Raw genomic sequence first — 23,284 nt, 5'->3', positions numbered from 1 at the left:
CAGTGTTAAGTGATAGGCCACATGTACTCTAAAAAAATTACAAATTAAAATCTCCCAAGGACTGGAGAAAGTAAGAACTTGGAGTCCAACAAACACTGTGGGAAGCAGGGCCACAGTGCCTGGAGTCGCCTGGGACCTGCTGTTGCCCTGAAGGTAGAAGATGATGTCTCATATGTTCTCAAAGCAGTGGTGGCATCTGGAGGTGCCATTTGGGTGCTGACCAGTCCTGGAAGGAATCTCTGGTAAGAAGGGAAGTGGTTTGCCTGAGTTCACTGGTCTTGGCCCCTGCCTGATACACTTGAGTTATTACTCTAACCTTGTTTGTTGAATTGAATGAAACTTGCCGTTACAGAATGTGCCTTAAGTTACTATTTAAGGAGTTTATAGTATGAGGCATTAGAGGATTTTTGCACGGAAATACAAATAACAGTTTTCTTTTTTTTTTTTTTCATGAATAACTTTAGATGCTTATCAGTTGTCATAGGGTAGACCTGGGACAAGTTGCTGTCTATGTATCTCTGCTGATTCTCCTCCATCATAGGGCTGGCAACTCAATTAGACCATCCAGACTATAAAAGAAAGGATGTTTAGATTTTTTCCAAATGAATTTTTTTAAAGGAAATTATAAGAATCTCAGGTACTGTTTTTTCTATTTTTGACATCCTTCCATATGGCTGCATTTCTGGTCGGGATGGCCTAAAAGACACAGTTGGCATTGCTTCCTCTGTTAGACTCAGACTTAGCAATATCACTTGAGTTATTACTCTAACCTTGTTTGTTGAATTGAATGAAACTTGCCGTTACAGAGTGTGCCTTAAGTTACTATTACTATTACTTAAGCACTCTGATAGTGTCTGCTGGAAACAGAATCTAAGATAAGACTTAATGGTCAGAATTTAAATAGCAAGTTAACAGCAGTAAAGAAAAACATACACCTACAATGGTATGAAAACATTTAGCTAGATAATGAATACCTAATTGCATTTAGATTCTTGGATAAGTACAGTGGATAATTTTCATGTTTTATTAACTAGGAAACCTTACCAGGTTTACTTAGATGAAGTCACTTCTTGTGTTTAACATGCTCTAGGAGGGTCCCGATCTGTATATCATATTATTCTTAAGTATCTTTGCTTTCATAGAATATATTGCCTCCATTCTCCACATCCTAATCCTACTATCATGCCCTTCCTCTGTTATATTTTGAAATACGATAACTGCCCTCCCCATTGGGAACCCAGATAGAATCCGGTCTACCTCGCTGCAGCTGTAACAACTCTTCATAATCTGTACTTCACCTAAGAAAACGCTTAAATCTCTACATTGACATCATGATGACACTAAGAATCGAGAAAGAGAAGAATTGAGAAAGAGAAGAGAATTGAGACACTAAGAATTGAGAAAGATGTCAGGTCCTGACATCTGGGGGGCTTGTTGGACACTTACAAGCAGGTCTTGGAGTTGTTAGGAGCTGGCCTGGCGATCACAGCTGGGCTGTGGTGTCTCCTGTTGGACATGAAGACGTAAACACCCACACTGAACACTGACCTCAGACACGGTCACTCATAGGCCATGATAAAGTGAGACAAACAAGACCGTGTCATAATTTTGTCTAAGTACAGATAAAAACAAGGTCACCATGCAACCCATAAAATACCAAACATCCCCCTTGATTGCAAATAAAATGAGGGCCAGCTGCTTGTTCACGAGTTACAGCTTTAGCCTTGCTCTAGCCTACTCCCACCCATAGACAAGATTCATTGCAATACTCAAGCATAGAATTTCTCCTGCTTCCTGACAACATCCAGAGTGACTCCTTCCCAAATCACCCAACCAGAGTTCAAATCCTATAATAAGCCCCGTCTAACACCCTCTGACTGAGGCACCCCGAGATTCCCCTTGCTGCAATGAGTAAGAAACCCAACTGCATCAACTGCAGTTTTGTCCCTGGTGGCCTTTGGTTTGAGAGCATTGGCAGGACTTAACTGAGTAAAATGCTCAAAATACTGAGTGTTCCAACTGATTGAAGTTTCATATTAACAATAGTTCAGTTAGAATTTCCAGTGAATTGGAAACTGAAATGTTGTTTGGATTTATACATGGGGGAAGGTTGCTATGGAACAGAAGTCCTAGGTAGGGTGGGGGGGGAAGTTCAGAGAACAGGAGATCCGGTTGGCTGCAGGATAAGATGCACTGGATGCAGTGATGGGCAGTAAGGCTGAAAACGCTGATGGGGCAGATTGGGGTGAATCTAGGTGCTAAGGAGATCAGAAAATGGAGACTTGGAAACATTTTGCATTAGCAGTGTATGTGAGCGGATCTATGTTTTTGAAAGATTATTTTGATGGAATTGGGTGATTTCAAGAAAGATTGGGTGACTTTCAGAAAGATTATTTTGATAGAATTAGATATTACAGTCAAGAAAAGATGATGAGACAGGAGATCAGTCAGAAAGCTCAGGCGAGTGGAAGTGAGGTCTTGAACTTACGGCGGTGGGAATTGGAAGGAGGGACCTGAAATCTGTTTGAGGAGTGGAGTCCTCTGAGTTTGGTTGTCAGTTGACTGTAGGGACCAGAGGTGAGCGTAGAGTCAAAGGTATTGCTGAGGCTTTAACTTGGGTAACTCAGAGAAACAGGGAAATGTGCAGAAGGCCTTTGGGAATGGCAGGCCAACCAAGCGGATATGCCAGTAAATGGTTGTTATTTGCGACTGGCATTGGGGCCTGAGCCTGACACCAGGGAGGTAAGGATGGAGTTCCTGGTGTGTGGGTGCTAGAGAAAGTCAAGGGAACTATTAAGATAGATGGGGCGAGAGTATAAACCGAAAGGGGAAAGATTGGTGAGAGTGTTAGGGAATTCTTGCACTGAGGCGGGGGCTAGAGGCAGCAGCAGAAGAGGTTGGAGGAGGCCGCTGGGACTGGGAGGGTCTCTGGGAAAGGCCGAGCCATGGAAGTTCCTGGGAGGGCAGGATGAGGGGGGACATTGCCCAGGGGCGAGGAGCCGAGTCAGACTTGCCCAGACGGCCAGACACTAAGGGACCTGTCCTAGCGGTGTTCACAATTACCCCCGCGGCCGTTCTTCATCACCATTTTGTTTCGATTCTAATTTCGGGGTGTGTTCAGGGAGACTTTGTGATATTTGCCTTCTAATTTAGGCTAGTGACCTGAGGGATTAATACGAGGGCGGGAAGGACAGTGGTAATGAGTGAAGGGCACTTGCTGGTGCCGCATAAGGAATTTTGATGAGATTCTTGACATTAAAAATCTATCCACAGTCTATTTAACCTCGCTGTAAATGCCTAATCCATATGGATGAAAGTGTTAATGAACTGGCCTTTAATTAGGAGGGCTTTCTGCCCCCACAGCAGCACTTCAAATTCAAATCATTCAGAATGCATTCTTGGCTGAACTCTTGTTGAAAAGGTATGAGATTTACCTCCTGGCGGTAGGAATTGGCATGGTCTGCGAGGACGGCAGAAATCATTTCACATCTTCTTACCTGGAATGGAAGTCGGAAGTGGCAGCTGATAACAGCTTACATCACTAACCAGTGCGTTTCTGAGGATGGCTCTGTTTGAAGCACTGCCAACACATAATTTCAGGAAATTCTTATCAAGCTCTTGGCCATGGAAGTCAGATGGGGACTTGCTTAAAACTGTTTTGTAACTGAGCCATTGACTCTTGCGTTGTGGTTGGAAGTTATTATGATCCGATTGCTAACATTTTTTGGCTTGCTGAGGATGTCTGGGAATTTGGAAATTGAGAATTGAAATTTGGCATGCCTTGCCTCTCATACCAGGTGTGATGGAAAGGGCTTTGGGCTTAGAATAGAGTAGGACCGAATTTCAGGGCTCCAAGAGGACACCTCAAAGCCATGCTTGAGGAGTGGCCTTGATTGTGGTCCGAGTGACTTTTGAGCAATAGTTTCTGACTTCCCAGCACAGAGCAGCACGACTTTGACTTCCAAAGAAATCGAACTGCTCGTAGGTAGGTGAGCCACTTCTGGTTTTGTTTCACTGCAGATTCAGCGGCTTCACAAGTGATGCTGAGGGCTACCTGTAACTGAGACTAATGATTTCACTTGACCTGCAGTCTGCTGGATGCACCTAATTAAAGAAACTCCTCTTCCACAGAGCTTTTATATGTTTGAAAATATCAAATTTCCCAATAGAAAAAAAAAATCACAAAATTTATGTTTGCTTCAAAGAGGAACAGAGGTGCAGATAATCTCAAATAATTTTTAAAAGTAACACTGTCTTGGGACTGTTTTGCCTCTTGACTTTATTCTTTTCATAGTAATGGTTTCAAATATTTATGTATTTCTGAAGGGGAGGCAGTCTAGAAACATGCCAGGGTTCAGAACACACAATCTGTGTTCCAAAAGATATGCAGGTGGTAGGTAGATAAAGAGTTTCAAAAAATAAAATTGAATTTGCTAGCTATGAAAAAAGTCGTTGAATGGGCGAGTGTAATAATCTTTCCTCTTCATATTTGACTTTTGTTTTTTAGTTCTCTGCCTGAGATAGCTCTGATGTCCAGAACTTGGATTTCCCATGGCTTTATGACCTCCTAAATGAATAAATGCCTTATTATTATTAGGCATCCTTAATATTCATTCAGTAGAGGCAATAGGAATAGAATTGAGGATTTACTAAAATTATTGAGTTCTGACTCCAATTTATTTACATTTTGAAATTTTCTTTGTAATCTGGTTGCCTCGAGGTACAGTTCTGGTGGTTAATTTTCTCCATGAAGTTCTTTAGCTAAAGTCCTAACTCTGAGAGTCAGCTTCGGCCCTTAATGAGTTTACAGCCCTTGGGGATGGCGGCCAAGTGGGAGGTGTGTGCTTCTGAAAATACTCTTGAATGACTATGACGCATTTCCATAGTGTTTAACAATCTTTAGGATTCAGCATGTTTACTTGAGAATGGCAATGACTGATAATAGAGAGTTCGAAGATTGCACCGTTGCATTGTCTCTTTGCATGTCCCCAGTGATATGAGGATGAAAGTAAATATACTTGGCGAAAAAAATCTGCGGTCTGCATTGCAGAGTCCACGCACCAGAATTTTCTGGAAAAATGCCAATCACAAGTTTTGTTTTCCATCACACAAACACCTTGGCACCAAACTGTGTCTCCGTGAGACTGCATTTTATCACTAGAAACAGCACAACTTTGTCAGATCATGTTTTCCCAATTTTCGGTTCATAAAAATCTTTGTAGATTGCCATTTTCTTAAAATTTTTAAATTAAAAATTGTTTTCAGCTTTACTGAAATTTAATTGACATAGAACTTGTTTAAGTTTAAGGCGTACAGAGTGTTGATTTGATACGTGTGTATATTGCGGAATGATCACCTCCAGAGTGTTAGTTAACACCTTCCTAATTACTGTTTCTTTTTTGTGGTGAGAACATTTAAGGTCTACATGCTTAGCAACTTTGAGGTATGTAATACAGTATTATTAACTATAATTGCCATGCTGTACATTAGGTCCTCAGAATGTATTCATCTTATAACTGGAAGTTTGTACCTTTGACCAACATCTCCCCGTTTTCCCCACCCCCAGCCCCTGGCAACCATCATTCTACACTGTTTCTATGAGTTCTGTCTGCCATTTTCTGATAGTGTTCTTTTCAGCTAAAATGTTGTTCCGTTCGGGTCAAGGAAGCTGCACAAGAGTATGTGGGAAAAAATTGTGCTCACTAATCTGAATTTAGACTTATCTCTCCTCCTTCTGAATAGGTATAGATGACTCCCAGTCACACAGTGAGAAATTATAAATGTTTGCCACTTCTGTACCCTTATTACCTTCCCTCATTTTGGCCTTCCTTTTCAAATTTGGCATCTGCTGTTGGTTTGGGATTTCTTTGCATCGCTTTCTTCCCTGAAGCAAATTCCAAGAGGAATGTAATTTTGTTTAGTCTCCGTGTCTGTGGCTGGCAGGTTATCTGACTGCACGTTTCACCGTTGGTTTATTTCTATGCCTGTGACTGGTGCACGTTCTGACTGTGTGTTTTATGGTTGGTTTATTGATATGCTGAGGGGAGGCCATGGCTATTACAAAGCATTACCGTGCCATATCTAGCCCTTGTCATATGTAACTCTTACCATTTCCTTGCATTTTTGAGAATCGGAAGTTGGTGGGAGATGTTGTGTGCGTTGCTATTCTATAACTCAGGTATTCTCAAACTTGAGTGTGCTGATCAGAATCAGGTAGAGGGCTTAGTAAATCTCAGAGCTCTGGACCCCACCTGCAGTTTCTGATTCAATAGGTCTTGGGTGTGGCCTGCGAACTTGCATTTCTAACAAGCTCCCAGGTGATGCAGATGCTGCTGGTCTGGGGACCACACTGTGTGGACCGCTGGTCTAGTGTGACGAACACAGACACACGCCCTCGTGAGGGCAAACGACGCGAAAGAATATGTCGTGATCACTGGGTGAGCGGCAAATTAAAATCAAATTTAACCATAGTTTGTGAAATAAAAGGAATAAAACATTTTAAAAACTTCCCTGTACTTTAACCTTTTAAAATTCCTCTTTGTTAACATACATACTTGCTTGAAAATAGTCATCTAGGTTTTATTTTCTTTCCAAAGTGCCTATTAGAACCCTACTCTTTGATTTTGCCCTGTCACCCATCTGTTGCCTGAGCTGGGCCCCGTGTCCGTCTTGGTGTGTTTGTTTCATACTAAAAACCTCTAGAATGTGAGGGCTTTATGCCTACTTTTTCTTTTCCAGATCTCCTCACCCTCCACCTCAACTCAACTACAAGCCAAGTCATTTTTACATGTGTTTATAAACATCCTAGATAATCAATGAGGTTATAAGATTATGCCATTAAAATAATTTACTTACTGTTTATAGCTAAACACACATACCGCAATAATCTTGAAAATCAAGTTGAAAATACTATCTTGTCGTTACACTTAATCTTGAATCCTGGTGCTTTAGCCATGGTGTTACAAGCATTTACATTTTTAAAAATAATTTTTATAGCGAGTCAGTGAGAAAAATAGGCTACTTTATCACGGATAATTTTAACTGTAGCTACTGTATGTTTATAGGGCACATCGGTGAATTTGTAAACTATAGAGAAATAGATGAATGTTAAGCTTTCTTGTTAAAGGAAACAATATTTCTTCTTTAAGTATTTGCATCCTCTCGTGCCATATATTTCCCTTTTGTAAAACACATTTCCCTTTTCGTTAACTCCCAACATTTTTTTCCCTTTAGCTGATATAGATCATAGGTAGAATCCACCCTCTAGTGGCCAAAAACGTCATGAATGGCCAAAAAAGACATTCATAAGACAAGGCTAAAAAATTATGAAGAGACTGATTTTTTTCGTGTGACTAGTTTGTGACCTAGTTCTAAAGGCAGATCCAAGAGGAAACTTCTAGAAATGTTTAGATCTACACAGTTACAATCATTCCCAAGATGATGGACAAGTTGAAGGTTAAAATGCCTTTAGCTATGCAAGAGCTTCTGTTTTAGTGGGTTCACTGCTGAGTTCTCTGGACTTCTGAGGCCCTTCATGAGCATGGTCCCAATTCAGCTGTGTCATCTACAACACATTCTTTCATTTGTTCAGGAGAATGCTAGCTATTCGTAAGGACTAACTCAGAGTAATGGTTGTTTGCTTTTCTACCATACATTTAGTGTATTTATATAGTCACCATTTATATATTGTTATGATGGCTAGCCCTCGTGTCTCAAAAAGTGTCCTCTTCTAAGCAGACTGGATTTTTCCCTCTATATACGATGAGAATGCCCTCATCTCATTCCCTTCCACTTAAAAAAAAAAAAACCCTTAATAAAGTCAGACTTTTCCTAATCTGACCAGTTCTCCTACTGTCCCATCAGGTGTTAGACACAGAGTACAGTTATCATTTCCCTTGGTCATCAGCAACCTGGTTTGGAGTTGTGATACTACACATAAAATACCCGTAAAGTATCTATATTATCCCTTTGTGTTACACAAGTAGATAACATATTTCTGTTGTGGAAAATTAGAAAACGTGAACTGGAGTATTTAAAATACAAAAAACAATCCCTCAGTTTCATTGCCCGACAAAAACCACTGTCAATTTTGGAATACATTTTTCCAGGCGTTTTTATTTGTACTTGTACAAATCAGACATTTGTAAAGAAAAGAACCACTTTCCGTATTTATGCATGCAAAGGTTATTTTGCCCTAGGATTCCACTTTTCCTAGCAAATGCACCTCACCCACTGTGACTGAGCATCTCCTAAATCCAGCCACCTGCGTGCTAAGGAAATGAGAAGAGAACTGACAGTTGTTAGAGAGAAAACACAGTTTGGGATCAAAGACTGAGCAGTGAGTCAAAGTTTGACTGCCAAGCAGGCAAGCGAATCCAGCACAGAGGTAAGTCTCAGGAGATGAGGCTGAGGAGAGGGAGAAGAGCAGGTTTTTTAAAAGCCCAATATAAACAGACTTTTGTTTCATACATAGGAGAATTCAGGTATTTGAACTTCTCACTGGTGAAAGCAGGGCTAATTAATCATGGAAGTTCAGGGCTGGTGCTACTTGAGTTTTTCCCGGAAGTGGTCTTCACTGCCCACGTGAAGCGGTCATAATGGTGCCCTTTGGGGTGATGTAGCTCAGCGCCTTTGCTGTATACTCGAGGCAGGGCACCTATTTCAGGATTAAAGTACCCACGTTGTCTTTTTAAATCAGGTTTGCTTTGAGGTCAGCAAACCAGGAGACCACATATCACATTTTTAAGGCATTTACTGTGCGGCCCGCTTTGTGCTAGATGCTTGCCTTCTGTTACCAGCCTCATGTTCAATGCCAAGTGCATGTCCTCCTGAGGGGGGCAGGAGCCCCTCCTTTCATAAGGGACCTTTGTTGCCACTAGTGCCCTGATGGCCCTGAGCCAGTGAGTGGTACCTCGATGGCCCTGAGCCAGTGATACCTCAATGGCCCAGAGCTCTCTGCCTATAAACACTATCAACACTGGAGGTTACACAAGAGTTCAGTGAAAAGAAAATGGTGTCAAGTACGTTTTATTTGAGTAAAGGATAACTTGAGAAGCAAGAATCCTACAGTGTCCCAAAGTCTCTCAAACTCTCAAATCGACCCCCTCCCCATGCCCCACCATTTTAGTGACCCTCCAAGAGCAGTGCCCAAGGTCATCACACCAGGTGGTGATACAGCTCTGCAGGCGACCCACAGTGTTGGTGGACCCTCTCTCTGCCCTTTGTAATTCCATCATGTTCTGGACCAGTTTCTCTTTTCTCCCTATCTTATCTCTTTAGGTGTCTCCCTCTCTGTCTTGTCTCCTGTCTCCCTCTTGATACTTGTGGGTTCCTGCTCCGTCCCTCTCTCTCTCCTCCCATCCATGCCTCCCTCTCTGCTTCCTCCTCCACCACTTCTCCCTCTGTGACTTCTTGTGTCTTCTACCCTATAACCTTTCTTTCTGAACTACAACGTAATAAGACATCTCCTCAGCACCGTGTTCAGTGCTTAGCAACATGGCCAGAATTCAGCAAATACTTGTTAGAATGAACTGAAGTTTTTTTCTTCAGATGGCTTCTGTTTTCCTGGGAGAAAATGTTAAGTCCTTTTGTTTAAGGAAGATCTAAGTCTAGAAAGTGGTTGCACACTCCTTTCCGTCCCATCCCCCATCCCTAGCCCCCTCCTGTTAATGAGATTCTGTTGCATTTGAAAGTGCCTAGAGCAGAAGAAGGAGACTCCATAAATGTCAATTCCTCGGTTCCTTCTGAAAGGCACTGCAGCATCTCTGGCTAAAACGAGCCAGGAACCTAGACTCACCCTCAACCTTCCTCACCCTTCACCTCCTATTCTTTACCAAATAATGCTGTTTTATTTATTTTTTATTTATTTATTTTCTTCTTCTTTCTCCCTCTCTTTTTTTTTTTAACATCTTTATTCAAGTATAATTGTTTTACAATGGTGTGTTAGTTTCTGCTTTATAACAAAGTGAATCAGTTATACATATACATATGTTCCCATATCTCTTCCCTCTTGCGTCTCCCTCCCTCCCACCCTCCCTATCCCACACCTCTAGGTGGTCACAAAGCACAGAGCTGATCTCCCTGTGCTATGCGGTTGCTTCCCACTAGCTATCTATTTTACGTTTGGTAGTGTATATATGTCCATGCCACTCTCTCTCTTTGTCACATCTTACCCTTCCCCCTCCCCATATCCTCAAGTCCATTCTCTAGTAGGTCTGTGTCTTTATTCCTGTCTTGCCACTAGGTTCTTCATGACCTTTTTTTTTTTTTTTTCCTTAGATTCCGTATATATGTGTTAGCATACTGTATTTGTTTTTCTCTTTCTGACTTACTTCACTCTGTATGACAGACTCTAACTCCATCCACCTCACTACAAATAACTCCATTTCGTTTCTTTTTATGGCTGAGTAATATTCCATTGTATATATGTGCCACATCTTCTTTATCCATTCGTCTGTCAATGGACACTTAGGTTGTTTCCATGTCCTGGCTATTGTAAATAGAGCTGCAATGAACATTTTGGTACATGACTCTTTTTGAATTATGGTTTTCTCAGGGTATATGCCCAGTAGTGGGATTGCTGGGTCGTATGGTAGTTCTATTTGTAGTTTTTTAAGGAACCTCCATACTGTTCTCCATAGAGGCTGTATCAATTTACATTCCCACCAACAGTGCAAGAGCGTTCCCTTTCCTCCACACCCTCTCCAGCATTTATTGTTTCTAGTATTTTTTAAATGGCTCTTGACACGCATCCTCTAGCTGGCGCCACCACCATCCTCATTCCAGCCATGTTTTTCCGGGAACTACTGCAGTAGCCTCTTAACTGGTTTCTCCACGTAGATTCTTTCAGGTCTTTCCCCCATTTTCCAAAAGGCGACTGGAGTAATCGTTCTGAAATACAAATCTGATTTTGTCATTTAATGCCCCCACCCCAGCACGCACGCGTGCGCACGCACACACACACACACACACACACACACACGCACACACACTCCATGAAAGGTACCACCTCGTCTGGAACCTGCCTGCCTCTAGTTTCTTCTCTGCCCTTTGCTCTTCAGTCGGCTTAGCCCATCTTCAGAAGGAGCCCGAGCCATGCACCCTCACCATGGGACTTCTGCACACACTGGTTGCCTGCCTTGAGTTTTCTCATCCCTCCTCCCACCTCGTTGATGCCTACAGACCCCTCGCCTCTCAGCCCCCCGTCCCTTCCTCTGGGCAGCCTCCCTGGAGCTCAGCCAAGGTCAGCTCTCCTGCTCCTCCTTCCTCCTGGCACCCCAGGCTCCTCATTGCTCGCACTCACCCAATTCTGATTTTACGTGTATTCGGATGACTGTGTGGTGTCTTTCTCCTTTAAATGCCCCTAGTAGAGAGGCATTGTCTGTTTTCACAAAGTCGTAGAGCTCTGGTGATTAATACAGTGCCTGGCACATAGTAGGCATTTAATAACTATTTCTTGAATTAAAGAAAGAGGAGGCAAACAGGAATCCCAGAGAATCACTGACCTTCACTACATGCCTATTAAAGGCAGCAGGTCTTCGAAGTGATGGAGAATATAAACTCACTGCACGAACAGTTAGGATATGACTTCGAACTCTCTCTTCATTATCCATTCTTTCAGAAGCCCAGGGAGGGAGGCAGAAATTTGTAGATGGCTCAATAACATAAATACTAGGGAGGTTGGAGAATCTAAAACTTTAATTTAGCCTCAATATATAGTCATTTCCAGTTGAATGTTTGTAAGAACCACAACGATGGAAACATTGACTGATCTGGGTCTTCTTACATCTATTTTCTCTCTGGCCCAGGAGCCCCTACAATGAAGGGGTAAGAAATTAGGGAGTAAAAGGGCTTCCCTGGTGGTGCAGTGGTTGAGAATCTGCCTGCCAATGCAGGGGACACGGGTTCGAGCTCTGGTCTGGGAGGATCCCACATGCCGCGGAGCAGCTGGGCCCGTGAGCCACAACTACTGAGCCTGCGCATCTGGAGCCTGTGCCCCGCAACAAGAGAGGCCGCGGCAGTGAGAGGCCCGCGCATTGTGATGAGGAGTGGCCCCCGCTCACCACAACTAGAGAAAGCCCTCGCACAGAAAGGAAGACCCAACACAGCCAAAAATAAATTAATTAATTAATTAATTTGAAAAAAAAGAAATTAGGGAGTAAAAGAAAGAAGCAACATCAGCACCACTGCCCTCCACACACCAACTAATGCTCTGTATTTACTTATTCAACTTCCTTCATGTTCACTGATACTTTCTTTCTTTAGTGTGTGTGTGTGTGTGTGTGTGTGTGTGCAACAGGAGCATAATTGCTCCATTGAAGTCTGTAAGATATCAGTTATCAGCAGGTCTGTTTAGAACAGAGCATTTCAACTCTTGATAGGATTAATGTAAGCCGGGATTCTTGCCTACCTTTTTTCTGTTTTTAAAAGATTCCTACTGTGAATGTACCAGCAAAGAGAGAGAATCACACACACACACGCTCGCACCCGTGCACACACGCGGTTTCCCTTGAAACAAATTTCTCTGCACAGTGAAGTGAATGCGTTGCCTGACCTTCCACAGTGCTGAGGGGCCGGCTCTACGGCAGTCAGTGTGTTTAGCCAGAATTTGAAAGCTCACAGACAATCAAATTAATAGAATAGGATTATTTTCTCTTTGCCCACATCTTTGGAAACTTGATCTCCTGGGGACTGGCCTAGACTTGAATCAGGGGGTCCTGCGTTTTCACATTTTGTCCGTTCAACCTGAAATGTTGGGGAAACAGCCTTTGAATTCCAACACGCCCCTAAAGGAACAAGGAACCACCCCCCCCATCTCCCCACTCACTTCAGTCTGACCTGAAAGCAAAACAAACAAATAAAAACCCTAAAACACTTCAAATTCACTCTGGCCTTGAGTTCGGCCTGCACCCGTGGGGGTGAGCCGTGTGGGCTCATGGTGCCTTTGCTGAGTCGGTCAATCATGGTGGACATCGGTCTTCCCAGGAGGACACAGATGAGTCCCATCCTAATGGCAGAACATTCGACAGGGTTCTCGGTAGCTTAAAAATCACCAGGCGGGGTCTCCATCCTCTCTCCTCTCTTTATCCCATTGCATCTAGCATGTTTCCAACCCCAGTTGAACAGAGTGCCTGTTTGCTTCTGCAGGATCGCACTGCTGGAGAGAGTCACCCCACGGACTGGTGTCACATCAAACCCACGATTGCAGACTGACCCCTCAGTTTTGCCCCCAAATCCTTTTTCTTGATGAATTCACTGTCACTCTGCACAGCAGCAGTTTCAAACCTGCACGTCTTTAAAACTCCTCAGGTTGCAATCATGCTATAAAAAGTGATCTAGGACAGTGGTTCTCAAAAGGGGGGCTTTGTTCTCTAGGGGACATACAGTGATACCTGGAGATGTTTTTGTTTGTCACAAGGAGGAAGGGGTGGTGCTACAGCAATCTAGTGGGTGTAGAGGCCAGAGATGCTTCTCGACGTCCTGCAATGCTCAGGACAGCTCCCAACCGTAATGACCTGGTCCAAAATGTTGATAGTGTCATGGTTGACAAATCCTGATTCTGGGTGTTATGGACTGAATTGTGTCCCCCACCCCCCATTCATATGTTGAAGCCCCCTGATATAACTGTATTTGGAGATAGGGCCTTTAAAGAGGTAATTAAGCTTCAATGAGGTTATAAGTATGAGGCTGTAATCCTATATGACTGGTGTCATGTGACTGTATAAGATGAGGAAGAGACATTGGGGAGGTGTGGCCACAGAGAAAAGGACATATGTGAGGACATAGTGAGAAGGCAGCGTCTGCAAGCCAAGGAGAGGCCTTAGGAGAAACCAAACTTGCTGACACCTTGGTCTAGGACTTCCTGCCTCCGGAACTGTATGAGAATAAATTTCTGTTGTTTAAGTCACCCTGGCTATAGTATTTTGTTATGGCAGCCCTAGCAGACTAATACACTAAGTAATCTATTTTGGGGGCAACTTGGGAAAGTGGGAAGACTGTAGGATTGACAGTGTGTCCTTAGAGCAAGTTTCTTTACCTCTCTGACTCTTTTTTTTTTTTAACATTGTGAACATATATTTTGCATTTTTTATTTGAAGTATAGTTGACTTACAATGTTGTATTAATTTCTGTTGTACAGCAGATTGATCTGTTATACATATACATGCATTCTTTTTTGTATTCTTTTCCATTACGGTTTATCACAGGATATTGAGTAGAGTTCCCTGTGCCGTACAGTAGGACCTTGTTGTCTACCCATTCTATATATACTAGTTTGCATCTGCTAATCCCAACCTCGTAATCCATCCCTCCCCCACCCCCCTCCCTCTCAGCACCCACAAGTCTGTTCTCTATGTCTGTGAATCTGTTTCTGTTTCATAGATAGGTTCACTTGTGTCATATTTTATTTTATTTTTAAATTTATTTATTTATTTTTGGCTGCATTGGGTCTTCATTGCTGCGCGCGGGCTTTCTCTAGTTGTAGCGAGCAGGGGCTACTCTTCATTGTGGTGTGCAGCTTCTCAGTGGGTGGCTTCTCTTGTTGTGGAGCACGGACTTTAGGCGTGCGGGCTTCAGTAGTTGTGGCACACAGGCTCAGTAGTTGTGGCTCACAGGCTCTAGAGTGCAGACTCAGTAGTTGCAGCTCACGGGCTTAGTTGCGGCTCACGGGCTTAGTTGCTCCACGGCATGTGGGATCTTCCCGGACCAGGGATTGAACCTGTGTCCCCTGCATTGGCAGGCGGATTCTTAACCACTGCACCACCAGGGAAGCCCCTGTGTCATATTTTAGATTCCACATATAAGTGATATCATATGGTATTTGTCTTTCTCTGTCTGACTTACTTCACTTAGTATGATAATCCCTAAGTCCATCCATGTTGCTGCAAATGGCATTATTTCATTCTTTTTAATGGCTGAGTAATATTCCATTGTATATATGTACCACATCTTCTTTATCCATTCATCTGTTGATGGACATTTAGGTTGCTTCCATGTCTTGGCTGTTGTGAATAGTGCTGCTACACACATAGGGGTGGGTGTATCTTTTTGAATTGTAATTTTGTCCAGATATATGCACAGGAGTGGGATTGCTGGATCATATGGCAACTCTATTTTCAGTGTTTTGAGGAACCTCCATGCTGTTTTCCACAGTGGCTGCACCAATGTACATTCCCACCAACAGTGTAGGAGGGTTCTCTTTTCTCCACATCCTCTCCAGTGTTTGTTATTTGTAGACTTTCTAGTGATGGCCATTCTGACCAGTATGTACCTCTCTGACTCTTAATTCCTCATCTTTAAATTGGGACTAGCCATGATTATCATTTTGGGTTGTCACGAGGGTTAAACAAGTTAACACAGGTAAAGGGCCTGTTATGAAGCAGACACCGCTCACGTGCTACCGGACAGTAAACCCCTTGCGGTTGGAAACCTTGCCATTTAGTTTTGTAATCACAGTACCTGGAAGCTTCTGGCACATCTTAGGCATATCTTAAATGTGTATTGATTTAATCAGTGGCATTTTGGGTGCTGATTCAAGAGCTATCATTTAAGCATTCTTTCTATACCAAATACTGCAGGTACAGCTGAGAACTCTGCAGTCGTAGCCTCTGCCTTCAAGCTTATATTCTAGTGGAGGAAGAGAAATAATAATTGATAGAGAACAAAGTTAATATGATTTCAGACCCTTATAAGTGTTATGATGGAAATCAATTGAGTGTTGTAACGAGTAACTGTTAGGGGAAGGTACTTTGGATAGTGTTTTTAGAAAATTATCCAAAGAGGTGATTTTTATTCTATTTTGTTTTGTTTGCTGATATAGGTGTGCTTTACTGGTGACTTAAATTCCTTAAGAGCTATTGCTCTTATGAAGTGATATTCCAAAATGGGGAACAACTCTTAGTATAATCTTCTCTTGATTTACCCAGTATATCAATACATATACGTATATATGTTCCAGGAAAACTCAGTATATCTTAAAAACTGTTGTACGTGTAAAGCAGTTAGGTTCTAGGCCTTGAAAGTTGTAAACACGGTTTTGCCTACATGAATGGCCAGTGGAACAGTCCAAAGTTGTGAAGGGTGCCAGGCCATCACTTGTGCAGGGGAATCCTAGATGTTTCAAGGTGTTTAATATCTCTGGCCTCCACCTACCAAATTCTAGTAGAATCCTCCAGTCATTATGATAAGCAATCCCTCCTACTCCCCAATTTCCAAAACAGCCTCTAAAGGGCAGTACAGCCCCCATTGAGAGCCAGGGTTTTGAGGGTCTCCAGTGGCCTCCTGATCTCCTATCCAATTGTCATTCTTGCTCTTAGAGCCTTTGACACTGTTAACCAGCCCTCCCCGGCTTGCTGTCCTCTCTTGGCTTCCATGACCACACCCCTTGGGGTTTCCCCCCTCCTTCCTCCATCCCTGCCCAGAGTCCCGATTGGGCTTCTTGCTGTCCCTCTGCCCATCCACATAGATCCGACCTTGGTCTCTTTTTTCCTCTCCATGTTCTTCTTTGATGAAAACTTCAACATCACTTCCAGGCATCTCTGGCTCCCAAAGTGCTGTTTCTATGCTATTCGAGCTCATTTTCCCAACTGCCACGTGGACCTGGCTACGTGAGCCCCAAGTTAAACGTGTCCAACATCCAACTGGTCAACTTCCTCTAAAACCTGTTATTCCTTTGGTCATAGTTGTGTTCATGGCAGCATCATCTACTCACACATTCTAGACGTGGCAGCCGTCTTAACCTCTCTTTCTCACTCCCCACATCCAGTTGGTTGCTTTGTTCTCTCAAGGCTAAGGAAGTGATTGGAGCGGAATATTCAGGATCAAGTCCTGCAATGATCAGAACACTGGTGATAAAAATCAGTGCCCCAGAAGGGGCTACTCTGATCCCACCCTTCTGATCTTCGATTTTATTTTAAAATAGCTTAATTTTTCTAGACCCTAGGCTGCCCTGAGCTAATTTGTTTGTCCGAATTAATTACCAGCAGGGGGTGGCAGTCTCATTTTCACAGAAGCCTTCTGTTTTGGAAGAGATTCCTTTTTCTTCAAACAGTCCGATTTAGGTTCTTTGGCAGTGTAAAGGGTGTCTTGACATTTCCATAAAGACATTTAAATGTTACCGTCTCTGAAGAAACACTTTTAGAATATGAAACCTTTAATTTTTTTCCCGCAAGGAAGAAGAACCTCGTCAGCGTAATTATCTCTGTAAAATAACTTCCTCACTTGCTTTTCATGTTGCTAGTGGAAAAGGATGATGATACTGTTTTCAAAAAACAAAAACAACTGTGGAAGATTTCAAGAAATTTGCTTTTCATTTTGTCTGTATAAATAACACCACAATTCAGAGGTCGAAGATGCTTGTAGGGTTATATATTATCCTTCCAAGTTGATTTTTGAAAGATCTGCTGGGAGGGCAAAACGATCAAAAAGATGCTGCTGGTGATCCTTGTTCCACACTGAGAAGAAGGCAAAAGAGACTTAACTCTATGTGTGTGTGTGTGTATATATTCTAAAAATTGTGATAAGGGGAATTCCGTGGCGGTCCAGTGGTTATGACTCCATGCTTTCACTGCTGTCGGCACGGCTTCAATCCCTGTCCAGAGAACTAAGATCCCGCAAGCCACGCGGCACGGCCAAAAAAATAAAAAATAAAAATAATGATAAAAACCAAATAACATGAAATCTATCCTGTTAACAAATTTTTAAGTGTACAGTACAGTATTGTTAACTATATGCACATTGTTGTACAACAGACTTGTGGAACGTTTTCATTTTGCGTAACTGAAGCTCTGTATCCATTCAGCAGCAACTCCCCATTTCCCCTCTCCTCCACCTCAGGAACCACCAATTCTATTCTTTTGTTTTTTCTTTTCTTTATTTATTTTTTAATTTAATTTTTTAATTTAATTTTTTTATACAGCAGGTTCTTATTAGTTATCCATTTTATACATATTAGTGTATATATTGACATATATACCACCATTCCATTCTGCCCCTATGAGTTTAACTACTTGAGATCCCTCATATGAGTGGAATCATGAAGCATTTGTCCTTCTGTGACTGGCTTATTTCACTTAGTACATGACCTCAAGGTTCATCCACGTTATAGCATATGACAGGATTTCCTTCTTTTTAAAGACTGAATAATATTCCATTGTATGTATATATCATATCACAGTTTCTCTATCCATTCATCTGTTGAGGGACATTTAGGTTATTTCTACCTCTTGGCTATTGTCAATCATGCCACAGTGAACACGGGAATGCAAATATTTCTGTGAGATCTTATTTTCAGTTCTTTTGGATAAATACTCAGAAGTGGGATTATAGATCATACGGTAATTCTATTTTTAATTTTTGAGGAATCTCTATCCTTTTTTTATGTTTTATGTAGCAGCTGCAGCCTTTTACCTTCCCACTAACAGTGTATGAAGGTTCCCATTTTTCCACATCCTCAACAACACGTGCTATTTTCTGTTTTGTTTCGTTTTATTATGGCCATCTTAACAGTTGTGAGGTGATATCTCCTTGCGGTTTTGGCTTTCATTTCCCTGATGATTAGTGATGTTGAGCACCTTTTTATATACCTGTTGGCCATTTACATTATCTTACACAATTGACAAAAAACAACACGAAGTGCATTAAAGACTTAAACCTAACACCTGAAACTATAAAACTCCTGAAAGAAAATATAGGGGAAAACCTTCATAAAATTGGTCTTGGCAATGATATGATAACAAAAGCACAGGCAACAAAAGCAAAAATAAAGTGGGACTATATCAAACTAAAAAGCTTCTGAGCAGCAAAGGTAGCAATCAACAGGGTAAAAGGCAACCTTCAGAATGGGAGAAAATATTTGCCAACCGTATCTTTGATAAGGGGTTAATATCTAAAACTCTTGTAAAAAAAAAGATTTTCTGGCTGAATCTAGATCAAGACTCAGCAAACTTGTTCTATAAGGGGTCAGAGAGTAAAGATTTTTGACTTTTCAAGCCATATGGTCTCTGTTGCAACTACTCAATCTACCATTGTATGAAAGCAGCCGTAAATAATACATACTTGGATGGGTGTGGCTGTGTCCCAATAAAACTTTATTTATAAAAACAGACTGGGACGGATTTGGCCTGTGGACCAGTTTGCTGATCCCTGATCTAGAGCAGGGTTTCTCCATCTAACTCTATTAACATTTTTGCTGGGTAGCTTTTTGTTGGGGGGCTGTTCTGCACATTGAAGGATGGTTTGCAGCATCCTTATGCCAGATGCCAGTAAGAACCCCTTCCCCTCCACCCCAGTTATGACAACCCAAAATGTCTCCAAACATTGCCAAATATCTTCTGGGGGACAAAATTGCTGTTGGTTGATAAACTCTGATCTAGATGATTGAAATAATCTGATGGAGAGTGATAGGAAATATTTCCGTAGGGAAGTAGGGAAAGATAGAAGAATGGAAATCCCTAGTGTATTTGCCTCAGGAAGGTCAAGTTCCCCTCAAAGGGGCCACTATCACTGCCTAAATGTGGAAAGCAGTTCAAAAACAACTGAAATGGCAACGTAATTGAAAAGTGCTCTGGAAATAATGCAAATGTGAGCTTAACCTACTTTTGTGATAGGAAGCAGAAACAGAACAGTTCAACACATTAGCCTGCGCTAACAGGACTTTCTGAGCTCGAGGGCTGGCTCTGAGTTGCTGGAAAGGAGCTCACGGTTCCAGTGCCCACTTGAGCAAGCGTTTATTTTTTTTGCTTATCTGAATTCAGAACCAACACAGGCAGGGTGATTTCTGAAAGTGCTCACATGTTTCTCATTGTTTGGACAGGGCCAGACAAAAATGGCCCAGATTCACTGCAAATTGGCAGGAACACATGTTTTTGAAAGTTAAAAACAGCCTAACATTCATGAGTGAATCTCAAAGAATGTTGTCTTCTTGTCCTATAGAGTAAACACCTGTTTTGCAAAAAGGAGAGTAAAAGCCATCTTTCTTGAGAAATCGTTGGTTTCTTTTTCTTCATTGCTATTATTCTATATTTAATAGTTAAAAAACTTAAGCACAATTTACCATATTATAATTTAGATAATTGTCATTTTAAATAAACAAACAAAAAGAAAAACAGCCCACATTTCGCCAGGAAGTTCAGTTAAGCCTTTTTAGCTGAGTTTCTTTTCTGGCTTGAAAAACAAAGGAAATCCGTGGATCCTTTTCTTCTTGAATAAAATTCTCCCTAGTTAGATATATTTTTCTAATTGATTGGAAGAAAAAGGGGGTCCACATCCTTGGAAGAAGCTGTTTGACTGTGAGTCCTGTCCCTATTGCTACCTTCTGTGACCACAGCTGACGCACTTAGTAACCCACATCTCTTGTTCACCGGTACCACTGGACGTGACATAATAATGGGACCATCTGGTGGATCAGTGAGATCATTCTTTTATAGTTGGGATCATGACAAAGGGTGATAAGAATAGATTCTTCATAACCTTCCTGGAAATCCACATTTCAGCATACCCCAAGAGACCCAGTTCCTTCAATCGCATCTATTTGTGCCTTACTTTCCAATGAACATCCACCGCCTTCCTTGTAGGCTGGCCCGGTGTGTATATAAATGGTACCTGTTTGACCGCAGACCTTTCTCTCTGTCCCTCAGGCTACCATGGCCTCTACTGTGAGGAGGAATACGACGAGTGCCTCTCTGCCCCGTGCCTGAACGCCGCCACCTGCAGGGACCTCGTCAACGGCTACGAGTGCGTGTGCCTGGCAGAGTACAAAGGTGAGCATCACGTGGCCGACTAGTGCCAGCATGGTTCTCAGTGACGTCATGGATTTCTCCACGTACATGCGTAAGCCTCTAATTGGAGCGTGAAATTGTTTAGAATAAGAATCAGATGCTGGCAGTGGGATGATGTATGGGGCCGAAAAGAACAGTTTGGAAGTCTCTGGTTTCCTCTTGATAAACTGAAAAATCTGTTTCCTGCCCTTTCCTTCTTCTTGCATCCTCACTCCCTTCTCTGTTGAATGTGTAAAAAGCTGACGATAAAAAATGATATTAAGGGGGCTTTCAGACACAGGTCAGAGGACGCAGCCATGGAATCCGGGGGGAGGAAAGTAGCGCTTGCTGGACGAGGAGAGGATGCCGCGCTTTTTGGTGGAAGAGGCAAGTGGAGTCTCACATGTCGGCGAAAAAAAGTTCATTCTCATTAAATGAGTCATTAAAAGGGAGGCACATGTTAGTTCATTTGAGTGGATATGTGTCAGAGTCACTCTGGATAAACGGCTGACATTCACGGAGTGTTTATAACATTCAGACCCTGTTCTAAGTCCTTACGTGCGTGAACTCATAAAAAAGGCCTGACAGTAACCGGAGAGGTGGTAGTGTCAGCCCTCAGGAGCCCAGCCAGCATGGTCCTGAAAGCCCTTCCATCTCCTCCCCAGCAGGCTCACTGGTGTGGCTTTATTGGAGCCCTGACACCCTCAGCCTGCGCTGTGGCAGGGCCCCGGGTCATCAACTAATTTGCGCGCATGTCTCTAAGTCACGACTCCCGGGCTGGTGTAGATTTTTGTAATGCTTTTGAGGGCTCTATTTATAGCCATTTCACTTAACCTCTCTCTCCCACCACCGCTTACTTGATACCATCCATCTGCCAGTGACCTCGCATTGTAGCCGACTTTGCTTCTCTTTGCATGGACCCACCTTTATTTAGACGTCTTTCTGGTGAGCCTCGAGGGTTTGTAGGGCACATGGATGAACTTGACCTAGCCCCCGGATGGAGGGGCTGAAGCTGGGTCAGGTCTTGGCTTTATGTTTGGCACATCTGATGCTTCTCATGGACTATGATGTCCGTTTAGAGCCGAACTCCACCAGTTCCCATGAGGACAGAGGTGCTGGCTTCATCCACATGGATTTCAGTGCCGAACTCCACCAGTTCCCATGAGGACAGAGGTGCTGGCTCCATCCACATAGATTTCAGTTCTAGGTGGATCAGAGCATTGAGGAATCGGGAGTCCGCTCAAGTCTGGAGAGAATAAAGGAGCAATGAATTAGGAGACCTAGGTAGCTCATCCTCATTGTGCCATTGGATTACTGATGACCCTGGATAAACCTTTTCAACCGACTTGTCTTTATTTTGTCTGTTTAAAGAAAGGGCAGTAATGCTTACTGAGAGATTTTGAGATTCTTCAGTGACAGAATGAGTAGTGGTGGATGTGCTTCAAAATTTTAAATTCCAGGGGCTTCCCTGGTGGCACAGTGGTTGAGAATCTGCCTGCCAATGCAGGGGACACGGGTTCGAGCCCTGGTCTGGGAAGATCCCATGTGCCGCGGAGCAACTAGGCCCATGAGCCACAATTACTGAACCTGCGCGTCTGGAGCCTGTGCTCCGCAACAAGAGAGGCCGCGATAGTGAGAGGCCCGTGCACCGCGATGAAGAGTGGCCCCCACTTGCCGCTGCTAGAGAAAGCCCTCGCACAGAAACAAAGACCCAACACAGCCAAAAATAAATAAATAAATAAAACTAAACTAAAAAAAAAAAACTCCTTTAGAAACATAATAATTTTAAATTCCAAAATTCTATAGTTTATTATAGAGTTTTATGGAGTAAATTTCATCTTTATGAATGACAAAATTATTAATTGGGTATACTCTGAATTTGCCTCTTATGTGCCTGGCTTTGAAGCATTGCTCATGCTATCATGACCAAGAAATAAAAAATGAAACTGTATATGGTGACCCACTAGTGACTCCACAAATTCATGGGCTGTGATCCTAGCTTTTTTCACCTCCTTCTTCCATTTTTCTCAAGGAGTATTCCCGAATTTTGCTGCTTTCCCCAAGCCTCATATTAAGTCACTCACTCATAGGATATAACTAATTTTACGTCCATCTTCATGGAAAGAAAGAGAGGTTATCATTTGTAAACATTTTCAAATTTCTCTAGTTTTCCAATGAGCAATGGTTCTCAAACTTGAGCATGTGTTAGAATCTGCTGGTGGGCTTCTTAGAACATAGTTTGCTGGGCCCCACCCCTATCTAGGGTAGGGCCCAAGAATTTGAATTTCTGGTAAGTTCTCAGATGATGTTGATATGCTGGCCCTGTGCCACCCTTTGAGAAGCCCGGTCATACAAACTCATCTGCAATCACAACCACTCAAATTTTATTGTCTTCCTTATTATGTGATCACATGCTCTCCATTCTGCTCAAGGTTAATCCCTCCATATATGCTCCTCGTTCCACCCCTTCTATCTTTCGTGACTTTCCTCCATCAGTTACAGACACCCTGCTGTGGATGACTCAAGAAGGT

The 23,284-nt window shown here is 42.5% G+C and overlaps 1 protein-coding gene across 1 annotated transcript in view; it reads left to right on the top strand.

The window, feature by feature from the left end:
• DNER (delta/notch like EGF repeat containing) overlaps positions 1-23,284 on the top strand; it is a 326,447-nt gene that overhangs the window by 251,282 nt on the left and 51,881 nt on the right. The window contains exon 9 of the mRNA XM_082464617.1: positions 20,634-20,756. Within this exon, the coding sequence (XP_082320743.1) occupies positions 20,634-20,756 (123 nt within the window). The remainder of the gene's footprint in view (positions 1-20,633; positions 20,757-23,284) is intronic.

Source organism: Balaenoptera physalus (genome assembly GCF_965194825.1).
Source record: "Balaenoptera physalus genome assembly, chromosome: 6".
NCBI classification, from domain to species: domain Eukaryota; kingdom Metazoa; phylum Chordata; class Mammalia; order Artiodactyla; family Balaenopteridae; genus Balaenoptera; species Balaenoptera physalus.
The sequence above is the reverse complement of the archived record's forward strand: the minus strand, read 5'-3'. Positions and strand labels throughout refer to the sequence as shown.